This window comes from Enoplosus armatus, chromosome 3, assembly GCF_043641665.1.
Source record: "Enoplosus armatus isolate fEnoArm2 chromosome 3, fEnoArm2.hap1, whole genome shotgun sequence".
Taxonomy (NCBI): domain Eukaryota; kingdom Metazoa; phylum Chordata; class Actinopteri; order Centrarchiformes; family Enoplosidae; genus Enoplosus; species Enoplosus armatus.
The window spans coordinates 12,944,003-12,969,852 of NC_092182.1; the positions used below are offsets into that span (position 1 = coordinate 12,944,003).

At 41.3% G+C, this 25,850-nt stretch overlaps 1 protein-coding gene across 2 annotated transcripts; it reads right to left on the reverse strand.

Annotated features, from left to right (window-relative positions):
- Window positions 1-19,354: 19,354 nt before the first annotated feature.
- On the reverse strand, window positions 19,355-25,191 carry LOC139282871 (inositol hexakisphosphate kinase 2-like). Of its 2 annotated transcripts, XM_070902775.1 has the most exons (6): window positions 24,633-25,191; window positions 21,855-22,086; window positions 21,582-21,742; window positions 21,271-21,446; window positions 20,829-21,174; window positions 19,355-20,753 (listed from the first exon to the last, which is right to left on the reverse strand). In XM_070902775.1, exons 1-6 carry the CDS (start codon window positions 24,844-24,846, stop codon window positions 20,584-20,586), a joined length of 1,299 nt encoding a protein of 432 aa, XP_070758876.1. In that variant the 5' UTR covers window positions 24,847-25,191; the 3' UTR covers window positions 19,355-20,583. The 2 variants fall into 2 exon arrangements, with proteins under 2 accessions (XP_070758876.1, XP_070758875.1); XM_070902774.1 differs by having other exon boundaries at window positions 19,355-21,174.
- Window positions 25,192-25,850: the final 659 nt, after the last annotated feature.

The window sequence follows — 25,850 nt, forward strand, 5'->3', positions numbered from 1 at the left end:
GCCACTCGTAATGGCAGATTACATGGTTAAAGATATTTCTATCTCTGTTTTGCAGTAAACGATGTGACGTTCCCGAATAAGGATAATAATAATAATGATCAATGTCATCATCATCATCATCATCATCATCAGAACCATTATTCCTCCTATTATTATCCATCTCTTTCTGTTTAAAACATCTCAGTTTGCGTAAAGTCACTACTGACTTAGTACGTAAATTTAATCATGTAGTTTACTGTATATGTATGTAGATACATTTTTTTTGTACGTCTCTTGAATATTACATTTGATCAAGATTGGACTACCAACTGGGCAAAGCAACTCTGGGGGTCTTACTGTGGGGCCCTGTGTCAATATCTAGTTTTTTATACCTTTCTTCAGTTGATACTATGTTTTCTGGGATTTTTGCCCAGCGGCCCCAACGCTGGTTAATCCCACATTTATTGCAACTTTACACTTCCTCTCCATTTCATTTCAGATGGAAATATTGTGCTAATAAATGTTGCTCCACTACATTTATTTGACTGCTGTGGTTACTTGTTCCTCTGCTGATTAAAGGTTTGCATTCAAAACATGTAGTCCAAATAAGGCGTATCGTTATAGATTAGCTAACCAACAATATATAAAGCAGTTATCATAAACTCCACTTTGAGCAGCTGCTACATTAGAATGTAAATTATATGTTGATTACATGTTACTGCATTGATAATAATCAATAATACAACATGTAACAATTTAACACTCAGAAGAGAAGAGGTCATTCAGCATAAAGAGTACTATTACTTTTGATGCCTTGAGTTTATTTTGCTGATGATACTTTATTTTTACTTAAGTCAAATTTTGGATGCAGGAACTGTATCAGAATTTTTACACAGTATTCCTACTTTTACTTAAGTGAGGGATCTGACTACTTTGGTTTGGCCACTGCTGAAATATGAATAAAGGAAAAAGAACAAGTAGCTGCCAAACTATTAAAATTTCCCACAGTAACCATCACTGTAAGAAGCTACACTTCTGGCTTGGGACAGCAGATACTTGCTGTTCCACTATTCCTCCCGGCATGGACACGTGCATGTCTCCACCAGAGAGCAGCAGTGGCCTGAAAATGATCTAGTTCAGGCAATACAGGCTGGTGAAGACAGTTTTGAGACAGAGCTTCTCTCAAGCCAGCCTGACTGTCAACAAAGTCAGAGTCACACACGCATGAAGGGGGTTGACAAAATAACAAGCACACTTTACAGTGTCAATAAAATGCTTCATTTGTAACTGAGAATAATGAATCAAACAGCATTCATGTCCAACATATGTCTCAGTCTCAATGTATCTCTGAGCCCTACCTTAGACTCCTTCTTTGATACTTTGATCTGAAGTCCATACTCCCTAATATTTGAAAGGAGAAAGTTGGAATGGATTCATTATGTGGAGATTTGCTCCAACCACTGATTTGTGCTTAAGTACCATATAAGACCACAGAGCCTTAGCACAGCTGTAGTGTACATGTCCTAAAAGAGGACTTTGTGAACTGGAAGTGCTTTGTTTGTGAGCAGCCCACTTTCCTACTGGCCGGAGACAAATTTAGCCAGTTAAAATGGTGGCTGTTCAGGTGTGACCTGAGGAAAACCAAGGTGGTATTACCACTGATGATGGATCCAGTATTGTCAAGGCAGTGGCCACAAAACTCATTCTTTCTTTCTAAAATGTAGTATAAGACGACAGAGTATCAGTCAACAGGATGTCGTAAAAAGTTGGTGAAGCATTTCTCACATAGTTGAAAGACAAGGATGGCGCACACAGCGAGGCAGAGAAAGAGCTCAGTCTTCCAGAGTACTCCCTGATAACAGAGTGCCCATAGTGTTAGGGCACAAGGGAAATGATAAGGCTGCTCCAACAGAATAAAGACTTATCTAAGGCTCTGTCTGTTGACAGTGAGGCTCTTCATTTGGTTATACACTGCAGGACACAGGTGTGTTAACAGAAACCAGTTCTTTGTATTTTGAGGACATTAACTCCAGAAGCAGACAGAACTTCAACAGCCCGAGGCTACATGGATGGCAAATACAGAGCAACAGACTTTTAGGAGTCTCTTGTCATCACCAGAGTGACTGTATGAGTAAAGTGAATTGTGGTACCTGCAATTAATTACAGACAGAAGTCTAAATTAGACCAAAAAAGGTAATTATATACATAGTTTGGTACGAAAACATGTCACATGCTATTCCTTATAGAATTTTATAGAAGCTACCCCTTACAGCCGGTTAGCTTAGCTTAACACAATGGAAACACAGGGAAACAAACTCCACCCACCAACGTTATATATATAAATCATATCTAGTGTGTTTAATCTGCACAAAAACCAAAATGTAAAAACCACAACTTGCTAGGCAACCAGTGGACACTCCAGGAAGTGCTCCCAGCCATAGTCAGCTACGTAACACCTCGGATTCAACAATTTTTAAAAACAAATAAACAAACAAGATATGTTCGTGGGCGAGCTTTAGAGGTGTTTGTAGCCGCTGGCTCCAGATTCAACCTGAACAGACATGAAAATGGTATCAAACTTCTCGTCAAATTCTCAGGAAGAAAGCGAATAGGTGTATTTCCAAAAATATCAAGACTGTATTACATAAGAGACTTTGACTTAGCTGTAACGTGAAGGAATGCTGAATTCCTTCAATTGTTACTACTTTTCTTTTATTCCCCTGCCTTTTTTTTCTCACATTCATCTCATTCCTCGTTTTGTCCCAGAGAGTTCACCCTCCTCTGATGAAAGAGATGAGTGTTTCACCCTCCATCCAAGCCAGGTCACTCACATTCACCTCACATTTTAAGTGTTTTGTGTGTGTTTGAATTGTTTTGTTTGCAATTCAATTACTGCACATCTATGTGTGTGTAAAGCAGATTAATCTCGCTTGTAGATTATTGGGAATCCTGAAGTAGGGGAGGAAAAAGCAGATGTCAGGGAGCTTTGGAAAGGCCACGCTTCGATGTTTACAGTGACAGGATAATACTATGTTTCACCTCCCTGGATTGTTCATTAGCATTTTAGAGGGGAGGGGGGAACAGTGGGTGCAACAACACAAGAAACTGGGTGGGAGTAAAGAGTCACAAGATCGGCATGAGACTGAGCAGTGTGAGTCACTCCCTGTTCAGCTGTCTTATCCCGGTTTCTGTCTTCTGCCACTCTGGGAAAGACAGCTGATATACTCCACCATGACAGTCATATGGTGTATCTAGAGTACTAGGGGTCAGGGGTTAAGGTCGGTGGGTTTTAACTGGTCGATTTGATTGTCCCTGTAACCCACGATGGTGATCCCGCAGACAGAAGAACATTGCGTACTCGACCTCATGCACCAGGTTACATAAACATCTACAGATCAGAGAAACTCCTCCCTGCAGGCATTTTCTCTCACAGCTTTAGAGGGTTAATGAAGAACAGCTCGGCTCGTCAGCTTTAAATAAACATCGCAGGTTTGTTACAGTAACTGCATCAAATATGGAGGAAAAATCTCTCAAAATAAAGCTGCCAGTCGGAACATTACCAATATCGTTGTGTCATTTATATCCAAATCACTGGGATTAGAGAGGTAAAACACAACAAAACTGGAAAGAGTCTACAGCCATGCTAGCAGCTCTGTGACGCTGTATTTAGGTGGATTAGGGTGGTGCTTTGAGCTAAATGCTCAAAAGGTCAGCATGCTAACATGCTCACACTGACAGTGTTTGCATGCTGATGTTTAGCAGGGTCACCAGCTTAGTTTAGCATGTTAGCATGCTAGCATTTGCTAATTAGCACTAAACATAAAGATACAGCTGAGACAGAGGAGAATGTCATTCATTTTGCAGATATAAACCAAAGCATCAGACAAAAATCAATTTTTGACCTGATGACGGCACTTGATGAAATGTTTCAGTCTGGAACAAAGTGGTGGACCAACTGACATTGCCATCCCTAAAACCACGCCGCTAACATGTCTAAAACAGGTGTCACTGTCCATAAACCTTTAGTCCTGCTCAATTTATAGAAAGACAGTGTAAGTGTAACAGTGTAAGAGTGTAAAGAGTGATGGATACAGAAAAAAGTGACGTGGGATGTCTAAATTGGAGATAAAGCTTTGTAAATAACAGCACCTTCAAATCCCAGAGGTGTAGAGTGGGGAGGCATTCGTTGTTTTTGCTTTTGCCATCCAGCTAATCTCTCAGTCTAACAGCTGTTCCCAGTGCAGTTTCTCTTTAACTGTCTTATGTAACCAGTTCAAAGGTTCCCTGCCAGCTACGCTCTTAACATAAACGCAGCCACGACAGCCACTTGACCCCAGCGGAGATGTGTAGTCTCTCGTTTTAACAAAATGAATCGCAAAGTGTCTTAAAAGGCCAGCTGTTCGTTGATGATAGCGTTAATGCTTAGATTACGAGAAAACAGCATCCTATTGCAAAAGCCTCAATAACTAAAGCTTAAAGACAATCAGCAGAGGTGTACAACTTTATCTCACTTATCAAATATTTCTAAAAGATCACTTGAAACAATACATAATGAAGAGCAAGACAACCTGCTGAAAAATTGCTTCCGCGAAGAGAAATGAACAACCCAACATGACACTAAACCATTGTGTTCACTGCTATAACCTTAATTACAGTAATTAAAAGGTATTCAGTGACATTTTTGTGCTGCAGATGAATGAAACACACCTCCTCCACCCACATACAGACACTCATTATAATCCTTCTACGGGCAATGCATATATGACATGGAAAATGTATGTGAGGAGGATTAATGAAGCCATGCTTTAACCAGTAGAGAACAAAAACAATCCCACTGACGGGAGAATGTGGTGTGAGTGACGAGCCATAACCCTGCAGGACTGTGGTCATCAGGCTTAATCCAGATTATTCCGGACTACGCACTGTACACTCATAGCTCTCTCTGCCTGACTTGTCCTGTCTGGGTTATTTTAAGCTCACATACTCATACACTACACTGCGGTTGCTGCAGGGAGAATGAGTGAACGTGTGCTGTAATGTGGATAGAAATACCCCCCCCCCCCCACACACACACACACACATGTATTTTATTGGGTTGTTTGACTGACTGAGAAAGGGCTTTCAAACGCGCACAAACAAGACTCACTCAGTCATGCACATCACCCCTTCACGTGCAGGCCCAAAGGTGGTGTGAGGTGTCAGCATCAGACACATCACTCTTTTAATTTTTCATTTAACTACCAATCAGAACATACAGACAGGTGGCAAATTAAGGATCTGAAAATCTGAATAAATTAGTGGAGAAACATGACAAATACAGATGCTTCCATGCATGTGAACTGCATGATGCAATTAAGTAATTAACATCCTTTCATGCTAATGTTTACAAGAGGGAAAGATGTGAGTGACTTTGTAACATGGTTAATTATCGGGGGAACAGATGGCGAGAGGCTTCAGTCACAAAGACTGCTCAACTGGCTGGTGTTTCAGTGGGAACAGTGCCTGAAGTGACATCATTTAGGTCTAAAGGAACTGTGTGTGTGTGAATCATATACAGTCAGATCAGAAAGTGGAATCCATTCTCAGGAAATAGGCGGTGCTGCGTGGAAGCTTGGTGCACATAGTATCCACTTGTTTGACCACACAATAAGTGAACACAGTTGATGAATGAATGTATTTGTACTATCCACTCCTGTCTCACAACTGACTGCAAACCATACCACATCTGTTTTTTCCCTGAGCAGATTCAGCTCCTGCTGAGTACGATTACATAAAATCTGATGGTGAGCTAATATCTCCAGGTCTTCATTCTCTCAGATCTAAAACGATTAACTGGTTACTCATTTGATTATCGATTAATCATCATAGTCATTCATCAAATGTTTCCAGCTTCTTAATTGTGGGAATTAGCTGCTTGTCTTTGTCATATGTGACAGTAAACGGCGTATATTTTTGGATTTTTGGGCAAAAGAGACAAAAACAATTTAAAGGAACTGCTTTGTGAATGGACATTTGTCACTGTTTTAAACCAAGCAATTAATAGATCAATCAAGAAAACAATTCTTCAATCTATAATCGCAATAGTTATCAGTTGCAGCTCTAGTCAAGATGGTGTGCTATTTGTCAATGGCAACATTTGAGCTTAACATTTACCAAATGTAGATTGAATTGATTTTGTTCCAAACATTTGCTGCTGTAACTGATATTCATGATGGTGTTCATCCCTCCAGTAGAGTTCAAGAGACTTGGAGAATCTCTGCCAAGGAGCACTGAAGCCGTTTTGAAGGCTCGTGGTGACCTTACTTAGACACTTTATGTTGTTTATTTCTTTAATTTATCACCCATCTGTATAAATATGTGAAATAGACTATGTGGTGTTGGCTCTTGTGGATTTGGTGATATAAATAAAGTTTGAGAACAGCTGTTGATGGCCTGACACAAACCCTGATGGCAGCTGCTGGGAAATAAGACAAAACGTTCTGTGACACCACTGAGGAGTTATATAATCCCCCCCCCCCCCCCCTCACTGGGTCCTGTCCAAACAAAAACTGACAGAAAATCAGAAATCAAACCCATCTCTGTACGGATACTGCGTATGTAACCTCAACATTCAGGCCTTCTTTATCTTGTTCACCACATGAAGTTTGACAGAAAGTCAGTGAGATATACTATCTATCTATCTATCTATCTATCTATCTATCTATCTATCTATCTATCTATCTATCTATCTATCTGTCTATCTGTCTGTCTGTCTGTCTGTCTGTCTATCCAGTCACACAACAGATTCCTTGCAAGGTTATACATTTCAGCTAATGTTCATTAGGCCTTCAGGGACGAAGGTGAAAGAGGTGATAAGACTCAACATTAAGACAGTGCCAGCAGGGTTACTAAGTAAAACTGTGATACAAGTGGCCTGATATGAAAATGGGCAGCTGTAAGGACATAGTGTGTTCAGGTTTATTGTATCATGTAATCTCCCTCTGATCAACTGTCTTTTTATTCCCCCTGGTGGCCGTGTGTTTTGTTATCTGATCGATCTGTTGACCAGGGTTCAAGGAGGGTTGCATAACAAGCTGTGACATCGTAGTCTTTGAACACATGACATGTTGTGTAGAGGTACCACACACGTCATATATGTATATATATTTTGGGTTTTTTTTGTTGGACATGTAAAATTAAAATGCAGGACTTATTCAACTGGTCTATGGCTTAAAAACGGATTAAATGCGCTGTCATTTTGATGCATGGGTACCTTATATGATGTTGATGTTAATGGATCAGGAGCCAGTTCACCTGTTCGTAGTTCCATCCATCCAGCCGTCTTCGGTGCGTCTCCGGGTCCTCGTCGTGATGGCAGCAGACTCAATCTGGGAAAAAAAAGTTAATTAATTAATTAATTAGATTAAATAACTAAATAAGTTAAATATTAAATCTTGTATGTAATAGGTTCTATTTATAAACTCAGAGGCAACATTTTGTGATGTCAATGATGATGTCACAATTCCTGTGCAACAAAGAACTGGTTTAAATGGATCCTTATGATGTCACTAGTGATTGAGCCAGCATTTGTCGCACAAAAATCGTGACATCATCAGTGACATCATCATTGACATCATATAATGTTTCCTCTGAGTTTATAAATACAACCTGTTACATACAAGAATTCATGTATCGATTAACTCACTTGTTTTTTCCTGACTGAGTCTGCTGCCATCACGACGAGGACCCGGAGACGCACTGAAGACGGCTGGATGGATGGAACTACGATCAGGTGACATTACCAGATAAATTCATTCATCATCAAAAATAAGGGAAGGTTTTTTTCAAGTTTGTTTAGTCTGATTGTCAAGACTTTGTGACAATTGTACTGTTCTATGTGTCAAATATCTGGCACCAAACTGATCTCAAAGAAATAGAGTTGCAAGGTGGTAGGGGTCACTAATGTTACGATCCTGCAGGTTAATGTTCTGGCCATCAGTTATTGCTATTTCAACTTTGTATAGGAAAAAACATGCTTTATTTGTCAATTTGAAATGGCAGACAGCTCTGCCCAAAAGCCATGAGCTTATGCTATATTTGCAGTGGATCAGAAGCCAGTTCACCTGTTCGTAGTTCCATCCATCCAGCCGTCTTCGGTGCGTCTCCGGGTCCTCGTCGTGATGGCAGCAGACTCAATCTGGGAAAGAAAAAGTTAATTAATTAATTAGATTAAATAACTAATTAATTTATATATTAAATCTTGTATGTAACAGGTTCTATTTATAAACTCAGAGGCATCATTTTGTGATGTCAATGATGATGTCACAATTCCTGTGCAACAAAGAACTGGTTTAAATGGATCCCTATGATGTCACTAGTGATTGAGCCAGCATTTGTCGCACAAAAATTGTGACATCATCATTGACATCACATAATGTTTCCTCTGAGTTTATAAATACAACCTGTTACATACAAGAAGTCATGTATCGATTAACTCACTTGTTTTTTCCTGACTGAGTCTGCTGCCATCACGACGAGGACCCGGAGACGCACCGAAGACGGCTGGATGGATGGAACTACGATCAGGTGACATTACCAGATAAATTCATTCATCATCAAAAATAGGGGAAGGTTTTTTTTAAGTTTGTTTAGTCTGATTGTCAAGACTTTGTGACAATTGTACTGTTCTATGTGTCAAATATCTGGCACCAAACTGATCTCAAAGAAATAGAGTTGCAAGGTGGTAGGGGTCACTAGTGTTACGATCTTGTATGTTAATGTTCTGGCCATCAGTTATTATTATTTCAACTTTGTATAGGAAAAAACATGCTTTATTTGTCAATTTGAAATGGCAGACAGCTCTGCCATAAAGCCATGAGCTTATGCTGTAGTTGCAGTGGTTCAGAAGCCAGTTCACCTGTTCGTAGTTCCATCCATCCAGCCGTCTTCGGTGCGTCTCCGGGTCCTCGTCGTGATCGCAGTTAGTTAATTAAAGTTAATTAATTAATTAGATTAAATAACTAATTGATTTATATATTAAATCTTGTATGTAACAGGTTGTATTTATAAACTCAGAGGCATCATTTTGTGATGTCAATGATGATGTCACAATTCCTGTGCAACAAAGAACTGGTTTAAATGGATCCCTATGATGTCACTAGTGATTGAGCCAGCATCTGTCGCACAAAAATTGTGACATCATCATTGACATCACATAATGTTTCCTCTGAGTTTATAAATACAACCTGTTACATACAAGAAGTCATGTATCGATTAACTCACTTGTTTTTTCCTGACTGAGTCTGCTGCCATCACGACGAGGACCCGGAGACGCACCGAAGACGGCTGGATGGATGGAACTACGATCAGGTGACATTACCAGATAAATTCATTCATCATCAAAAATAGGGGAAGGTTTTTTTTCAAGTTTGTTTAGTCTGATTGTCAAGACTTTTTGACGATTGTACTGTTCTATTTGTCAAATATCTGGCACCAAACTGATCTCAAAGAAAAAGAGATGCAAGGTGGTAGGGGTCACTAGTGTTACGATCCTGCAGGTTAATGTTCTGGCCATCAGTTATTGCTATTTCAACTTTGTATAGGAAAAAACATGCTTTATTTGTCAATTTGAAATGGCAGACAGCTCTGCCCAAAAGCCATGAGCTTATGCTGTAGTTGCAGTGGTTCAGAAGCCAGTTCACCTGTTCGTAGTTCCATCCATCCAGCCGTCTTCGGTGCGTCTCCAGGTCCTCGTCGTGATGGCAGCAGACTCAACCTGGGAAAGAAAAAGTTAATTAATTAATTAGATTAAATAACTAATTAATTTATATATTAAATCTTGTATGTAACAGGTTGTATTTATAAACTCAGAGGCATCATTTTGTGATGTCAATGATGATGTCACAATTCCTGTGCAACAAAGAACTGGTTTAAATGGATCCCTATGATGTCACTAGTGATTGAGCCAGCATTTGTCGCACAAAAATTGTGAAATCTTCAGTGACATCATAGAACCTTTTCTGGGAGTTTATAATAGAACCTGTTACATCCAGCAGGTTGTTATTTGACCATGCCACGCAGACGCAGACAGGCTTCTCGCCCCGTTCGCAGACGTAGGAGGCCTCTCAGGTCCTCTGCTGTCCGCAGGCGTAGGAGAGTTGTCCGACGTAGACGCTAGGCAACCATATTAAACATGTAGCCCAATCATCAAAATGACAGCGCACTTAATCCATTTTTTAAGCCATAGAACACTTAAATAAAGTTCTACTACATTTAGTTTTTTATATTAACATCAACTTCATGTTAGGTACACAGATGCAGACGCTAGGCAGCTAGGCCACTACCAGATAAATTCATTGATCATCAAAAATAAGGGAAGGTTTTTTTAAGTTTGTTTAGTCTGATTGTCAAGACTTTGTGACAATTGTACTGTTCTATGTGTCAAATATCTGGCACCAAACTGATCTCAAAGAAATAGAGTTGCAAGGTGGTAGGAGTCACTAGTGTTACGATCCTGCAGGTTAATGTTCTGGCCAACAGTTATTGCTATTTCAACTTTGTATAGGAAAAAACATGCTTTATTTGTCAATTTGAAATGGCAGACAGCTCTGCCCAAAAGCCATGAGCTTATGCTGTATTTGCAGTGGATCAGAAGCCAGTTCACCTGTTCGTAGTTCCATCCATCCAGCCGTCTTCGGTGCGTCTCCGGGTCCTCGTCGTGATCGCAGTTAGTTAATTAAAGTTAATTAATTAATTAGATTAAATAACTAATTAATTTATATATTAAATCTTGTATGTAACAGGTTGTATTTATAAACTCAGAGGCATCATTTTGTGATGTCAATGATGATGTCACAATTCCTGTGCAACAAAGAACTGGTTTAAATGGATCCCTATGATGTCACTAGTGATTGAGCCAGCATCTGTCGCACAAAAATTGTGACATCATCATTGACATCACATAATGTTTCCTCTGAGTTTATAAATACAAACTGTTACATACAAGAAGTCATGTATCGATTAACTCACTTGTTTTTTCCTGACTGAGTCTGCTGCCATCACGACGAGGACCCGGAGACGCACCGAAGACGGCTGGATGGATGGAACTACGATCAGGTGACATTACCAGATAAATTCATTCATCATCAAAAATAGGGGAAGGTTTTTTTTCAAGTTTGTTTAGTCTGATTGTCAAGACTTTTTGACGATTGTACTGTTCTATTTGTCAAATATCTGGCACCAAACTGATCTCAAAGAAAAAGAGATGCAAGGTGGTAGGGGTCACTAGTGTTACGATCCTGCAGGTTAATGTTCTGGCCATCAGTTATTGCTATTTCAACTTTGTATAGGAAAAAACATGCTTTATTTGTCAATTTGAAATGGCAGACAGCTCTGCCCAAAAGCCATGAGCTTATGCTGTAGTTGCAGTGGTTCAGAAGCCAGTTCACCTGTTCGTAGTTCCATCCATCCAGCCGTCTTCGGTGCGTCTCCAGGTCCTCGTCGTGATGGCAGCAGACTCAACCTGGGAAAGAAAAAGTTAATTAATTAATTAGATTAAATAACTAATTAATTTATATATTAAATCTTGTATGTAACAGGTTGTATTTATAAACTCAGAGGCATCATTTTGTGATGTCAATGATGATGTCACAATTCCTGTGCAACAAAGAACTGGTTTAAATGGATCCCTATGATGTCACTAGTGATTGAGCCAGCATTTGTCGCACAAAAATTGTGAAATCTTCAGTGACATCATAGAACCTTTTCTGGGAGTTTATAAATAGAACCCGTTACATCCAGCAGGTTGTTATTTGACCATGCCACGCAGACGCAGACAGGCTTCTCGCCCCGTTCGCAGACGTAGGAGGCCTCTCAGGTCCTCTGCTGTCCGCAGGCGTAGGAGAGTTGTCCGACGCAGACGCTAGGCAACCATATTAAACATGTAGCCCAATCATCAAAATGACAGCGCACTTAATCCATTTTTTAAGCCATAGAACACTTAAATAAAGTTCTACTACATTTAGTTTTTTATATTAACATCAACTTCATGTTAGGTACACAGATGCAGACGCTAGGCAGCTAGGCCACTACCAGATAAATTCATTGATCATCAAAAATAAGGGAAGGTTTTTTTAAGTTTGTTTAGTCTGATTGTCAAGACTTTGTGACAATTGTACTGTTCTATGTGTCAAATATCTGGCACCAAACTGATCTCAAAGAAATAGAGTTGCAAGGTGGTAGGGGTCACTAGTGTTACGATCCTGCAGGTTAATGTTCTGGCCATCAGTTATTGCTATTTCAACTTTGTATAGGAAAAAACATGCTTTATTTGTCAATTTGAAATGGCAGACAGCTCTGCCCAAAAGCCATGAGCTTATGCTGTATTTGCAGTGGATCAGAAGCCAGTTCACCTGTTCGTAGTTCCATCCATCCAGCCGTCTTCGGTGCGTCTCCGGGTCCTCGTCGTGATCGCAGTTAGTTAATTAAAGTTAATTAATTAATTAGATTAAATAACTAATTAATTTATATATTAAATCTTGTATGTAACAGGTTGTATTTATAAACTCAGAGGCATCATTTTGTGATGTCAATGATGATGTCACAATTCCTGTGCAACAAAGAACTGGTTTAAATGGATCCTTATGATGTCACTAGTGATTGAGCCAGCATCTATCGCACAAAAATTGTGACATCATCATTGACATCACATAATGTTTCCTCTGAGTTTATAAATACAACCTGTTACATACAAGAAGTCATGTATCGATTAACTCACTTGTTTTTTCCTGACTGAGTCTGCTGCCATCACGACGAGGACCCGGAGACGCACCGAAGACGGCTGGATGGATGGAACTACGATCAGGTGACATTACCAGATAAATTCATTCATCATCAAAAATAGGGGAAGGTTTTTTTTAAGTTTGTTTAGTCTGATTGTCAAGACTTTTTGACAATTGTACTGTTCTATGTGTCAAATATCTGGCACCAAACTGATCTCAAAGAAATAGAGTTGCAAGGTGGTAGGGGTCACTAGTGTTACGATCTTGTATGTTAATGTTCTGGCCATCAGTTATTATTATTTCAACTTTGTATAGGAAAAAACATGCTTTATTTGTCAATTTGAAATGGCAGACAGCTCTGCCATAAAGCCATGAGCTTATGCTGTAGTTGCAGTGGTTCAGAAGCCAGTTCACCTGTTCGTAGTTCCATCCATCCAGCCGTCTTCGGTGCGTCTCCGGGTCCTCGTCGTGATGGCAGCAGACTCAACCTGGGAAAGAAAAAGTTAATTAATTAATTAGATTAAATATCTAATTAATTTATATATTAAATCTTGTATGTAACAGGTTGTATTTATAAACTCAGAGGCATCATTTTGTGATGTCAATGATGATATCACAATTCCTGTGCAACAAAGAACTGGTTTAAATGGATCCCTATGATGTCACTAGTGATTGAGCCAGCATTTGTCGCACAAAAATTGTGACATCATCAGTGACATCATAGAACCTTTTCTGGGAGTTTATAATAGAACCTGTTACATCCAGCAGGTTGTTATTTGACCATGCCACGCAGACGCAGACAGGCTTCTCGCCCCGTTCGCAGACGTAGGAGGCCTCTCAGGTCCTCTGCTGTCCGCAGGCGTAGGAGAGTTGTCCGACGCAGACGCTAGGCAACCATATTAAACATGTAGCCCAATCATCAAAATGACAGCGCACTTAATCCATTTTTTAAGCCATAGAACACTTAAATAAAGTTCTACTACATTTAGTTTTTTATATTAACATCAACTTCATGTTAGGTACACAGATGCAGACGCTAGGCAGCTAGGCCACTACCAGATAAATTCATTGATCATCAAAAATAAGGGAAGGTTTTTTTAAGTTTGTTTAGTCTGATTGTCAAGACTTTGTGACAATTGTACTGTTCTATGTGTCAAATATCTGGCACCAAACTGATCTCAAAGAAATAGAGTTGCAAGGTGGTAGGGGTCACTAGTGTTACGATCTTGTAATGTTCCGGTCATCAGTTATTATTATTTCAACTTTGTATAGGAAAAAACATGCTTTATTTGTCAGTTTGAAATGGCAGACAGCTCTGCCCAAAAGCCATGAGCTTATGCTGTATTTGCAGTGGATCAGAAGTCAGTTCACCTGTTCGTAGTTCCATCCATCCAGCCGTCTTCGGTGCGTCTCCGGGTCCTCGTCGTGATGGCAGCAGACTCAATCTGGGAAAGAAAAAGTGAGTTAATTTATATATGAAATCTTGTATGTAACAGGTTGTATTTATAAACTCAGAGGAAACATTATGTGATGTCAATGATGATGTCACAATTTTTGTGCGATAGATGCTGGCTCAATCACTAGTGACATCATAGGGATCCATTTAAACCAGTTCTTTGTTGCACAGGAATTGTGACATCATCATTGACATCACAAAATGATGCCTCTGAGTTTATAAATACAACCTGTTACATACAAGATTTAATATATTTTTAGTTTAGAGGCAACATTTTGTGATGTCAATGATGATGTCACAATTCCTGTGCAACAAAGAACTGGTTTAAATGGATGCCTATGATGTCACTAGTGATTGAGCCAGCATTTGTCGCACAAAAATCGTGACATCATCAGTGGTATCATAGATCATAGACAAAATGTTTCACTTCACTGCACATCCTAACATTTTCTTTTCTAGTTATTCCATATTTAAACTTTTTCTTGTTCTGCATCATGTTTAATGTAAATTATCCACTCATCCCATTTCCTGTCAAAAACATTGAAGACATTTTTTGAACAATCTCAAACCATTGCTTTTTCCCTGGAGGATCAGCTTCACACCATTTTCTTGTCAAAGCTTTTTTTGCTGGCTATGAGCAAAATGTTTCAGGTATTTATCTCTTCTTTGTATGACCTCTAATAACCTGGCCTTTAACCTTTAATGTTCCCTATGGGTACATCACACTACAGTTGCTTGGAATGACATATCCCATGATGTCTTTTATGGTTACATTAACATTGTCCCAGAAAGACTTCAGTTTATTGCAGCTCCACAGTATGGTTGGCCTCCAGGTCGCCACCATATACTGTATATATAATATATTTATATACAGTCTATGGTCGCCACAGAGCCTCCAACATGGTTGTTAGGTGGTTAGCTGTCTCCTGATTTGGTTTGTTATGAGGAACCTGGTTAGAGATGTCCAGCCAAACTCTCTCCATACTTGTAAGTTTGTGATAGTGCACTATTTTATACATACACTTTATATACCACGCTTCATCTAAAATTACAATATCTGATCCCTGATCTGTGTTTTTTGTGTATGTATTGAACTACCTCTACTTTCCCCCAAGGCTTGGTAAAAGGCTGAGATGACACAAGGTCTGCCGCGGTGGTATGCATCCACCATAATTTGAATTATACCATTCATATATGGATTTTCCAGACCACATTTACGTCTTGAAAGCAGTGATACCAGTTTGAACCACAACATTTCATATGGCATAAATTCACATCTCCTTCTGCCTTTTTTCTCCTGTCTGGGTTATTTTAGCTCACGTACACTTCTGTGCTGTTGCTGCAGGGAGAGTGAGAGTGCATGTGCTGTACTGCAGATTTTCACATCCTACTTCAGTGGCTGGTTTCACAGAGAAGTGGCTTCTCTTTGCTTGCACGAGATTATGTCTGCAACAGAGCGCCATTTAAAGCCATCAGGCTGAGAGGCTCAGGTAGCCAGAATAACAATCAAACAATCAGATAAGAATTTCTAAAACCTTTGAACTGTGACGACTGCCATACCATGCGCTCATACTCCGTAATGTATGCACTATGGGCCTCCTTGTTGCAAACACAAACACCTGCGTGTGCACCTCCACTAAAGAACTGTGCATTCATGCATTATCAGAGCAATTAATCACACCGGCTGTTACATCGTAACTCACACCTTCCCATGTGCTATTGGGGTCAATCAGGCTTTATTAGTTCTTTTAGTACATTGCAAAACCACTACGTTGATCCAATAACATTCAATCTGATCACACTTACAGTAAACCTATGAGCGCAATGCTGTGCAAACTCATGTTTTCTCGCAAGATTTTGAAATCCAGCAAGCCTCCTAATGCAGTGAAAACAAAAGGATGCTTTTTTGGTCGACTTTCATTTAACCCCGCAGCATGACATTAGCTTAAATGTACTTCTATGCCAGGTGTCATGCATTCAGGTTATGTGAATATTTTTGTATGAGCAATGAGGCCAATCCACCCCTGTATTTTGTGCTGCAGAACTGCTAAAAATACTGGTGCTGTTGCCATAGTAATGTGTCACTGTTAAAAAAAAAAGTAATTTCAGTCACCAAGGCAACTATCTATGTCCCACACCAGCACACCCACATGCATACAACACAGACACAACACAGACAAACAAGCCCACTCATCCCAAAAATGCAAAAAGACGAGGAAAACGAGCAAATTAAGAGAAGAAATGTCTCAATACACGGGACAGACTACTGTCTTCTTTCCTAAATCAAATATATTTTTGGGCTTCATCATTCAAACCATATGAACAAGCTTGAGTCTATGCTGAACAGTGAAAAACACATTCCTCTAAATCTGTTTTGTAGCAGGCATGAGCAGGGAATGTTTGGTTATTTCTAGATCTGAAAAGAGGAAACAATAATCCCTCTGATCTCAGGCCTCATGCTATCGTGTCTCCCAATCTGCCCGCCTCTCCCTTCGCTTTCCTTTGATGATGTTCACTGCAACAAACCCCCTCACATCCTGGACTGGCCGACAGATAAGAGACTGAGTGAGATAGAGCTCCATTAATATCAAAAGAATGTCTTGTTAAGAAACCTGTGCAGCCATGACTGGATTTGATATTGCTGAATCCACTTAACCCATAAGAACCCAGACCCATTTCCCCTCAAAGGAAAATTATGGGGAATACACCACAGACCAAGTGGACCACATTGAAGACATTTCTGATAGGTTTTTTTTATACTACCCCTTAATGTCAAAGATCTGTGATGGTACATATACGTTACATTGGGCGTTTATGGTAAATTTACTTGTTTTATTGTTTCATATTAATTTGTTCAAGAAAGATGGTCAAAACAGGTTGACTGTATACAGGACACACTATTAAAGCATTAGAATCGTTAAATGGGTTTTAACTTACCTTTAGTATCAAAATACAGGCTTTTTGAAATAAGTTGCTTCCTTCACTTGTGTTTACGTGTCACACCACCATTTTGAAAAGGTCCTGACCTGTCACAGTCACATGACTGTGACATGACCACCACACCAGGATGTTTCGTATATGTCGCTTAGGGACTTAATGAGTTAAGATCAAGCACAAAGCTGTATAAGGAAGATTCTGGGGCCTTTGAAGTGTGTGTTACACTGGTGTCACCATGGGTTCTTATGAGTTAAGATCAAAATCCACCCATGTCCAGCCATGCTAATGCATTTTTGTCAAGTTACTTTTGGGGGACATGCATGAATAATCTCATATCTGAATCTTGCAGATAAAGAGTGGGTATGTGGGTCACCTGAAGGCTATGAGTCAGTCTGATCCAGCCAGTTGGAAATGGATGTGGATGCAATGATGATGTGTGGTTGTGGCAGGAGAGTGCTGCGTAATGCCACTGAGGGCCTGCAGTCTGTTAACTGAGCGTCATTAATCAGACCAGTTTGTCCTGAATGCTAATGTTGACAAATAAGTCTCATTGCACATGTACAAACACCAAGAAGACTGGAAAACCCAGAATCACATTTCATTTTTCAAATATATATACATATTTTATTTAGAAACATAAATGTTAATTAGCCACTGTCTCTCACTATGACAAAGTAATTTTTGTTTATTCTTAAACAGCCTAAACCACCACTGTTTCTTTACCTACTCTACCTATTTCATGCAATTGTCCAGGGTTAGGCCTTTAGACATGCACTGTTCTGTCACCTACAACCCAACCCTTCATGTGGAGCAGGTGTGCCAAGTTGCTGAAAAGTGACAAAGCATTCTATGCATACTTTCCACGCAGCTGGTGTTTCCGTGATCTAGCTCAGTGTTTTCCGCTGCTGGAAAGCCGATTAGGCTGACTTACAAAGCTGCTGGTTTTGAGGCAACCACTTTCACTACGGAGTTCAGGGTGCATACAGTGTGTTGAACACTGGTCATCTGAGGTCACTGCTTTGGAGCTGTTGGCTAACACCTTGTAATGCTTCCTGCCTAACATTACAGCTCTTTTTCATGTTTGAAGTGTATAATCTGAGCCCGATGCCGTCCTAGTGCAGATCAGTCACCAATGTCGCCACTGAATGGCAACCAGCCCAAAAACCTCAACTAAACTGCTTAATAATGAACTCTGTAACTACGATGACGCACGCAAGAGGTTTGCGATCTTTGTATTTACAGTCTCAAGCATATTTTTGAAAAACAAAGGGAAAATCCCAAATGAGGAAAGCCTGTTCCCCTGGCAGAGACTTCCCTGTGGATCAATTGTGTCTAAATTATGTAACTTACAAACAGAAGAAGTAAACTGTACCAGGTCCTGATGTTTTGGCTAATAATCAAATTGTAACTCCTCATTGCTGCATCAAAACTCACGTCAGTGTTCAATTACAGCGAATGATCTATAAAACTGGCATCTATCTCAGGACCACGTGGTTTTATATTTCAGTTTGTTTGAGAAATATTCAGCCACCGCTGCGTCAGATGTCACTGACGCAAGACCTCAGATCAGCGTCTATCAACCTCACGCAACATGATCACATTGCATTTCACAGCGAAGCCCAGAGTGGTTTTGTCTGTCTCTTCATTTTGGTGTTAGAGCTCTCAGCAACTATAAAATCTCAACCTTCAGAATTCATCTCACAGAGAGAAACTAATTTTCTGATATAGTGTAATATTCTCCCAAGTTGTGTAGTGAGATTTTCTTCTGCCAGATGAAGCATCGCAATAGACTGATCTAAAGAGGATCCACAGGTGGCCTGAACATGAGTTTATCTGTTCTAATTTAGTGCTCCCTAATGTGGACAGACACCTTGACTCAAATCAAATGTCTCTTAAAACATGAATCTTAGTCAGCAGTCAGCTTGAAATCAGATGTTTGGACCACTGTTGGAGTGGTACATATAAAAGTCATTAATGTCCCACACTCGTTCATTTTAGTACTGAATCCTTCCATTGCTGACTGTGACTAGTGTGTGAGAGAGATGTCACTGTGGTTCACAATCGGAAGTGTTGTTTGTAGTTGTATTGTGTAAGGTGAAGGACGACTAGATCATGGAAATGTCAGTATTTTCTATATAATTCAACAGAAAGGATGACTCATGTTTTCATCAGCATTGCATCCTTTTGCAACACTACACAGCTGCATTCACAGATCTGGTGTCAGCATCCTGTTCGCATTTCATTTCCCTTTGCCCACTTCCTGTCCAGTGAATGCATATTATTCACAAACACTATTTGGTGTAAAGGAACACAACATAAGACAGTAGCTTTTACCACAAATGAATGCCTTTATTTTCCAAGACACTGTTAACACACAGGTATACAAGAGAGGTATCAGCTCTTGCAATAATAAAATAAATCAAAGTCGGTATCAGAACAGAACACTTAAGAGTGGTAATATGGAATGTAGATGTTTCCATTTTTTTTAGTTTTTAAACAATCCTTTCAAATAAATAGTCTCTATATAGTCTTTGTAGCTAGTGTTTTTAATCAATATATTCTCTTAGTTTAGTCGACGTTTCAGGAATGAAGAGGAGAAAATCAGACGAAAACAAAGACAGTGACAAAACAAGGATATTATCCCCTTTGCAATCCCCTTTTCAAAAAGTCTTTTCATTTATAGGCAAGGGGGTACAGGGGAGAACTACTGTTGAAAAAAGGCAAATCCCTTCTTCTAGACCTAAATAATCTTCTTCCACCAAAAAGTGTAAATCCGAGCACCCGGTGGACACACAAACCATGTTTGTTACGAGGGTCTTAAGAGACACCAATATAAAACACAAAATGTCCTCATCAGAAGCTTAAGTTGTCGTTTGCTACAAGGCTACTGACCTTGTACAGTCAACTTCCCCTCTAATAATGTGCTGTGTTGGGGACCGGCAGTCCAAACTTCATCCAAGAAAACAAAACGTATGTCATATCACAGGTAAAGCACCACGTCAGGCTCCTAGAACTACTCTTGAGCTTCAATTATCTGTGCCTCGCTCTTTCTCTCTCTCTCAGAGAGAACTTAACAATAAAGAAACTCGTCTGTACCAGAGGAGGAGGGGGGAGGAGGGTCCTAGGATGCTACAGGAGTCCCTGTGTTTGTTGAGAGACCGCCGTCTCATACAACGTTTCTCCTACCATACCAAAAGAAAAAGGAGCAGTCTCAGAAAGAGAAAAGTGCAAGTAAGGGCACAGGCAGCCCTGTCCTCTGGCAGGTAAGAGAGAGCGCAGGGACGACCACACAGACTCTCTTCTGACCCCGAGGTGTCTGAGGTTCCCTCCGAGCAGAGGAGGGTCAGACCCCTGTGTAGGCATAAGGACGATGCACCTTTGAAGAAGCAGGGTTTCAGCTCAGTGAGCTCTTCCCATGCTTAAAATGTAGACCATGTTTGCTCCGGTGCAGCCTCAGTCAGTACTGTGATCCTCCAGCTGGGAGATGATGGTGATTAGGTTCTGGAGGCCGAAGATGAAACCACTGTCCTGGCCTTCGTGCACCACACTGTCTTCCCCGTAGTGCCGACAGGTGGTGTGAGCAAAGTCAATCATGCGCACGTCCACCGCGGGGCTGCTGGCCTCTCCTGTGCTGTGGGATGAGCGACTGCTGCTGCTCCCTCCGGCCACACCGGCACTGCCGCCTGCTGAGGAGGAACGAGGGAAACCAAAGGCCCCTTCCTCCTCCTCCTCCTCCTCTTCATCAGATGGCTCATCCTCATCGCCTTCTTCCCCACCACGGTGTCTTGGTCTAGTGGGAGTCCTGGGAGGATCTCCATCGTAGATGATGAGCAGGGAGCTGGAGTAGAAGCGATAGGACTCGCAGGCCTCCAGGGCAGCTTGCATTTCCCGGAGTCTGCGCAGCACCGGGGACAGCAGCTCTCTGCGCAGGCGGCGCCCGTTGTGGAAGAACTGGTAGAGAGCCTCCTTGAAGCCTGCAAGGGTCAGCTTACGGCCGTGGTACTTGTTCATGAACATCAGCTGGCCTGAGTCCGACTGGTACACCTGCAGGTCACACAGAAACATGAGCACTACAGCTCCACATGTAACCAATACACAAGAGCGTCAATGCGGAGGAGTTGTGTTGCATCTCTGCTTTACCTGCATGCCACAAAGTCGCACCCCAATAGAGGCAGATGTGCTCTGTTGACACTTGCGAATCTGATTGGCTTTCTTCTCCTCTGATGCATCATCCCCATGTTGGCGAGTTCCCATCTTCAAGTCTAAGACACACGGTACTGTGTAGCGCCATGTCAGGTTCTCCAAAAGGATAAATTCTGCGAAAGTGGGTCAAGGATCACACAACAACGAAAGACCTATAAACTAACACAGTATGTACGGGCTTCTATTAACATTTAAGATCCATCCCTCTACGTAACTGCACACTGAGACGCTCGTTCACGAAAGGATACTGTATTGGTTACGGTGCTTTGCGTTCTCCTTCATCCTCTGTAGGTGCTGCTGGTGGCATTTGAGACTCCAGGGGTTGTGTTTGATCTGTGGCACAACATTTCCTTTCTCCAGGCTGAAGTAGAGAACCTCTGCCTGCTGCTGCATCTCATCACGATTATAACTGCAAAAGGTGACAAACACAGAAAATAGTCGGCTTTGGTGTTACAGAAATTATTCATGAAGTGTCTTGTTGTTTGTGAAAGCATTACGCTGCCATGACAAACCATCCTCACCTCATGATCTTGTCTTCTTTCCGGCTGTGTCGAGCTCTGTCTTTACCGTAGTTGTCATTCTCCAGAAGCAACGAGGATTGCTTCTTGTTGCTCCATTTCAGCATCTTGCTCTTAGGCTCGCAGTCTGCTGAGGGATCTTTGTTTTCCAGGTCCCCCGATTCGCTGTGGAGTGGGTAGGCGATGAGGCACAGGTTCCCTTCCTCATCCTCCTCGAAGCTGACTGACACTACACCTGAGAGAAGGAGCACCAGAGAGTGGTTATCAGCACTGAGCGCTACAGTTATTTCTATTGTGGTAATAATGTATAATAATAATGGGTATCATATTACGTAATCCAATGAATCAGATAACCTAAACACACCTTACCAAATCTTTTTATTCACATCTAAAAAACACATTTCCACAAAGATACTGACACATTCATACAGCCACTTTCATACCCACACATAAACATGTTTTTATATGAGGCTACGAATGTGACAGAAAGATGGAAGAGGAAAGCAGGACAGTAACAAATAGAGCATTATATATCAAGAGCAACTTATGTCAGAGCATTTATATGACTCGTTATTCAGGAAACAAGAGACACAAAATACCACGCGAGACTGAAATGTGTCAAACTGAGCAAGACATTTATTAAACAACTGCTAAACGTCCTCATGAAAACATGACTCATAATACAGAGCTTCAGGCAGTCGACAATGACATGAAAATGAAGTGCAGTTCTCTCTTTCCACATACAAAAACATACAGCCAACAACAGCTAAATAAGCTACTATAGAGAAGAGTTGCTTGACCACATTACAGATAATCAGCACTATACCATGATTCAGTGACCAGTCTGTCTACACAGTTCATAATACAAATGAAACAAGAACCGAACCAACATTTGAAGATGTCTCATGTTTAGAAGTGTCAACCAACAAACCAGAGAGGGGCAGAGGGGCTAACAGATGTTCCCAGAATCATATTAAGGATAAAACAAACGGAACGTACTTTAATGCAAATGCTCATTTATAACACGATCCACAAACAGGCACCCCCGTAGACCCCCCTCCCAAGCCCCTAGTAGAAGTCCCTAGAAGGGCCTGCGTGTGTCGCATGTCTCTGTGTGTGTGTGTGTGTGTGGGGGGGGGGGGTGTCGCACTGAGAATAAACATCACAGCTGCAGCGGCTGATACAGATAACCCACAGACAGCAAGGAGGGATGTGGTCGAAACTGATCAGGAGAAAGTGGCTGAGATGCGGACACAGCATCCGATACGTGAAACACTTTGCATCTGATAAAACAAGCAGCAGTAGTCGCGTTACAAAACAGCCACTGAATATCAGAGCCTAAACAGAGAAAATTGAAGAAAATGCATGGTAGTATTTTTGCATGTTAGACGGCGGGCCTGAGGACCCAGCATTCACGTTTCTTCCGCAGCCTGAGGCCCGGCTGATGTCATGGGCACTGACATCACCATCCTGCAGGAAGCCCTGCCTCTCAGGTCTGTCCTTATGGACTGTGCTGTCCACTCAAGAGCTACACTGTCATCACACCACCTCAGTGAGTGTGGGAACTTGTGAGTCACTTTTACAGCCCAATAGCATTGATTGACCTTAATATACTAAAGGGATTTGACAGAGTTGCAAATCATAATCAGTGGCTATTGTTTTATTAGGTTCAATAGTTCTGGTTGTCCAATCCTGCTTTCATGCTTGTATCTTGAAATTAAAACCATCTACTCTGTCATAATCTACATCTACATAGTCTTTGTCTTTGCTCCCTGAAAAAATTAGATATTGCTGAAATGTCTTTAAGCAAATTTAATGAAGACCAGAAATTATTTTAAACTATCTAAAAAGGCAATACAATGGCCCTTCATCTTACTGTTGTGTGAAATGTGTGAGACAGAAGACCGTCACTGTTGAGGATTCAAGAGGCCCCAGAAGTCCTCTACTATCTGCCCACTCCAAATCCCACATCCTCCTCATCCTGGGTCTTTTTATAGTCCCACGCTGCATTTCTGAGGAGTCAGATACCAGACGTGTATCTTACCTCCGTCATATTGCCGCCTAAAGACGTCTGTATCGGCACTAGGTGTCATTGTCTGTGGGTGAAACCATGAGAGACTGTGGACGCGACCAGGACACATGATATTCCAATTCCAACGTGTGTGTGGGTGAAAATGTGTATTAGTGTCCATGTTTCTGTGATGGACCTGAAACCAGACCTGGAAATCTCCTCTGGCGATCTGTCCCATTTATTTTTGATCCCAGTGGAACTCAATCTCATCCTGAAACCATAGCTGTCTTGAAAAGCCAGGCACAGCAAGTAAAAGACCTCTGGCTACTCATCCTCCTGGTTGGTAGCCAGGCCTCCAGCTTGGATGCTACTTGACCACCACCCCCTCCCCCAAACGTGAGAGTCCAGAAAACTCCAACACGAGTGACCCTGTACCCTGTCACATTTTGATGCCATTTTAAAAATGGGACGTATCTATCTTTAGATATGAAAATACATTTTGCAGTGTGTTGTGTACAATATGTTCTTTGAGTCATTGCAATGATCCATTACGACCACTTCACCCAAAACAATAACATCCTTATGAACTCAACAGGTTTTTGCCATGTAATATTAAATGCAACCAAGAGTGCATTATATATTGCAAGCTGTGAGCATGAAGATGAAGAAAAAGACAGAAAAGATTAAAGCTCGGTACCACAACAACATCTCACATGGGCTGTTTTGACAGACAACTCGACGCCTCCTCCATATTTGGATTGGGGTCTTACCTTTATACTGAGGGGTGAACTTCCTCATCTCTGGGGGGAGGCTCTTGTAGAACTGGTGCTCCCGGGGGATGAGGGGCTTGCAGATTGTTTGTTCCCCAAATCGTAGCACACAGGAGTGGCCTCCCACCTGGTGCACGAAGGGCTCAAGCATCACCCCTTTTCCGGGATATGGAGTCCCGTCCGCCTGCATGAGGGCTTCCAGAGCTGGACTCATCCTCACTCCGCATCGGACAGCTGAGCTGGGGGGACCCACGTCGGTCGGGAGGCAAGAGGCTCGGCAGCTCCCTATCCTCGAGCTCTTTTCTACTGGCTCGCACGGGGGCGCTGCTGGTCACCTGCTCGAGCGCAGCAGTGACAAACAAAGGGCTGAACAGGAAGGACAGAGGCAGCGACAAAATCCCTTATTCCCTTTCTTTTCCTTGTAGGAGGACAAACTGTAACCCTACTCCGCCGGGCTGGGTATTCTCCGTGTTTGTACGTGTGATAAAAGGCTACTTGTGAAGCTTAAACGCTGCTTCACACGTTTCAAAGCAATCTGCGTTTTCGTCGTCCTCGTCGTTTGTCTGTTACCGAAGCTGACGACAGAGCTGCTCCTCAAGCGAGAAAAACAGCAGAGGCAGCCAGTAAGCCCCGCCCCTCCCCACAGCCAGCCAATCACAGGTCCGCAGCTGTCGCTGGGAGGAGACAAGGCACCTAGCAGAGGATCAAGCAGATCAGGCAAACAAAGAGGAAGGAGAGAAAACAGAGGGGGAGGGGAGAACAGGAAAAATACAAGACCCAAAAACACAACACTGACAGCATTTTTCTCAATGTACATGCAAGTTCATCGCTCTTGTTATGTAGGAGAGCTGCACGTTGCATTTTAAGTTTCATCTGGTTCTTGCATTAACAATCAACATTAAATATCCTTGGAAGCAAACTGCAACAGAGGATTTAAAATGCAGGCAAGAAGGAAATCGAAATTGCACATAAGCCATTTGTTTTTCTTGCCACAATTTCGACTTATGTTTTCATATCTCAAATGTGTAGATTTTAAACATCAATATAAGTGATAAATGAATATTTTGTACAATTAGCCTTGAACAAAAAACATTCAACGCTTAAGAAGATAGACTTTGTCTCTCACCAGTGGCACAAAAAGTCAGGAACTACGTCAGAGACTAATGCAATGTTCACATAATATGCGATGGATGGCAGATTTGGGAAAGATTCCCATGT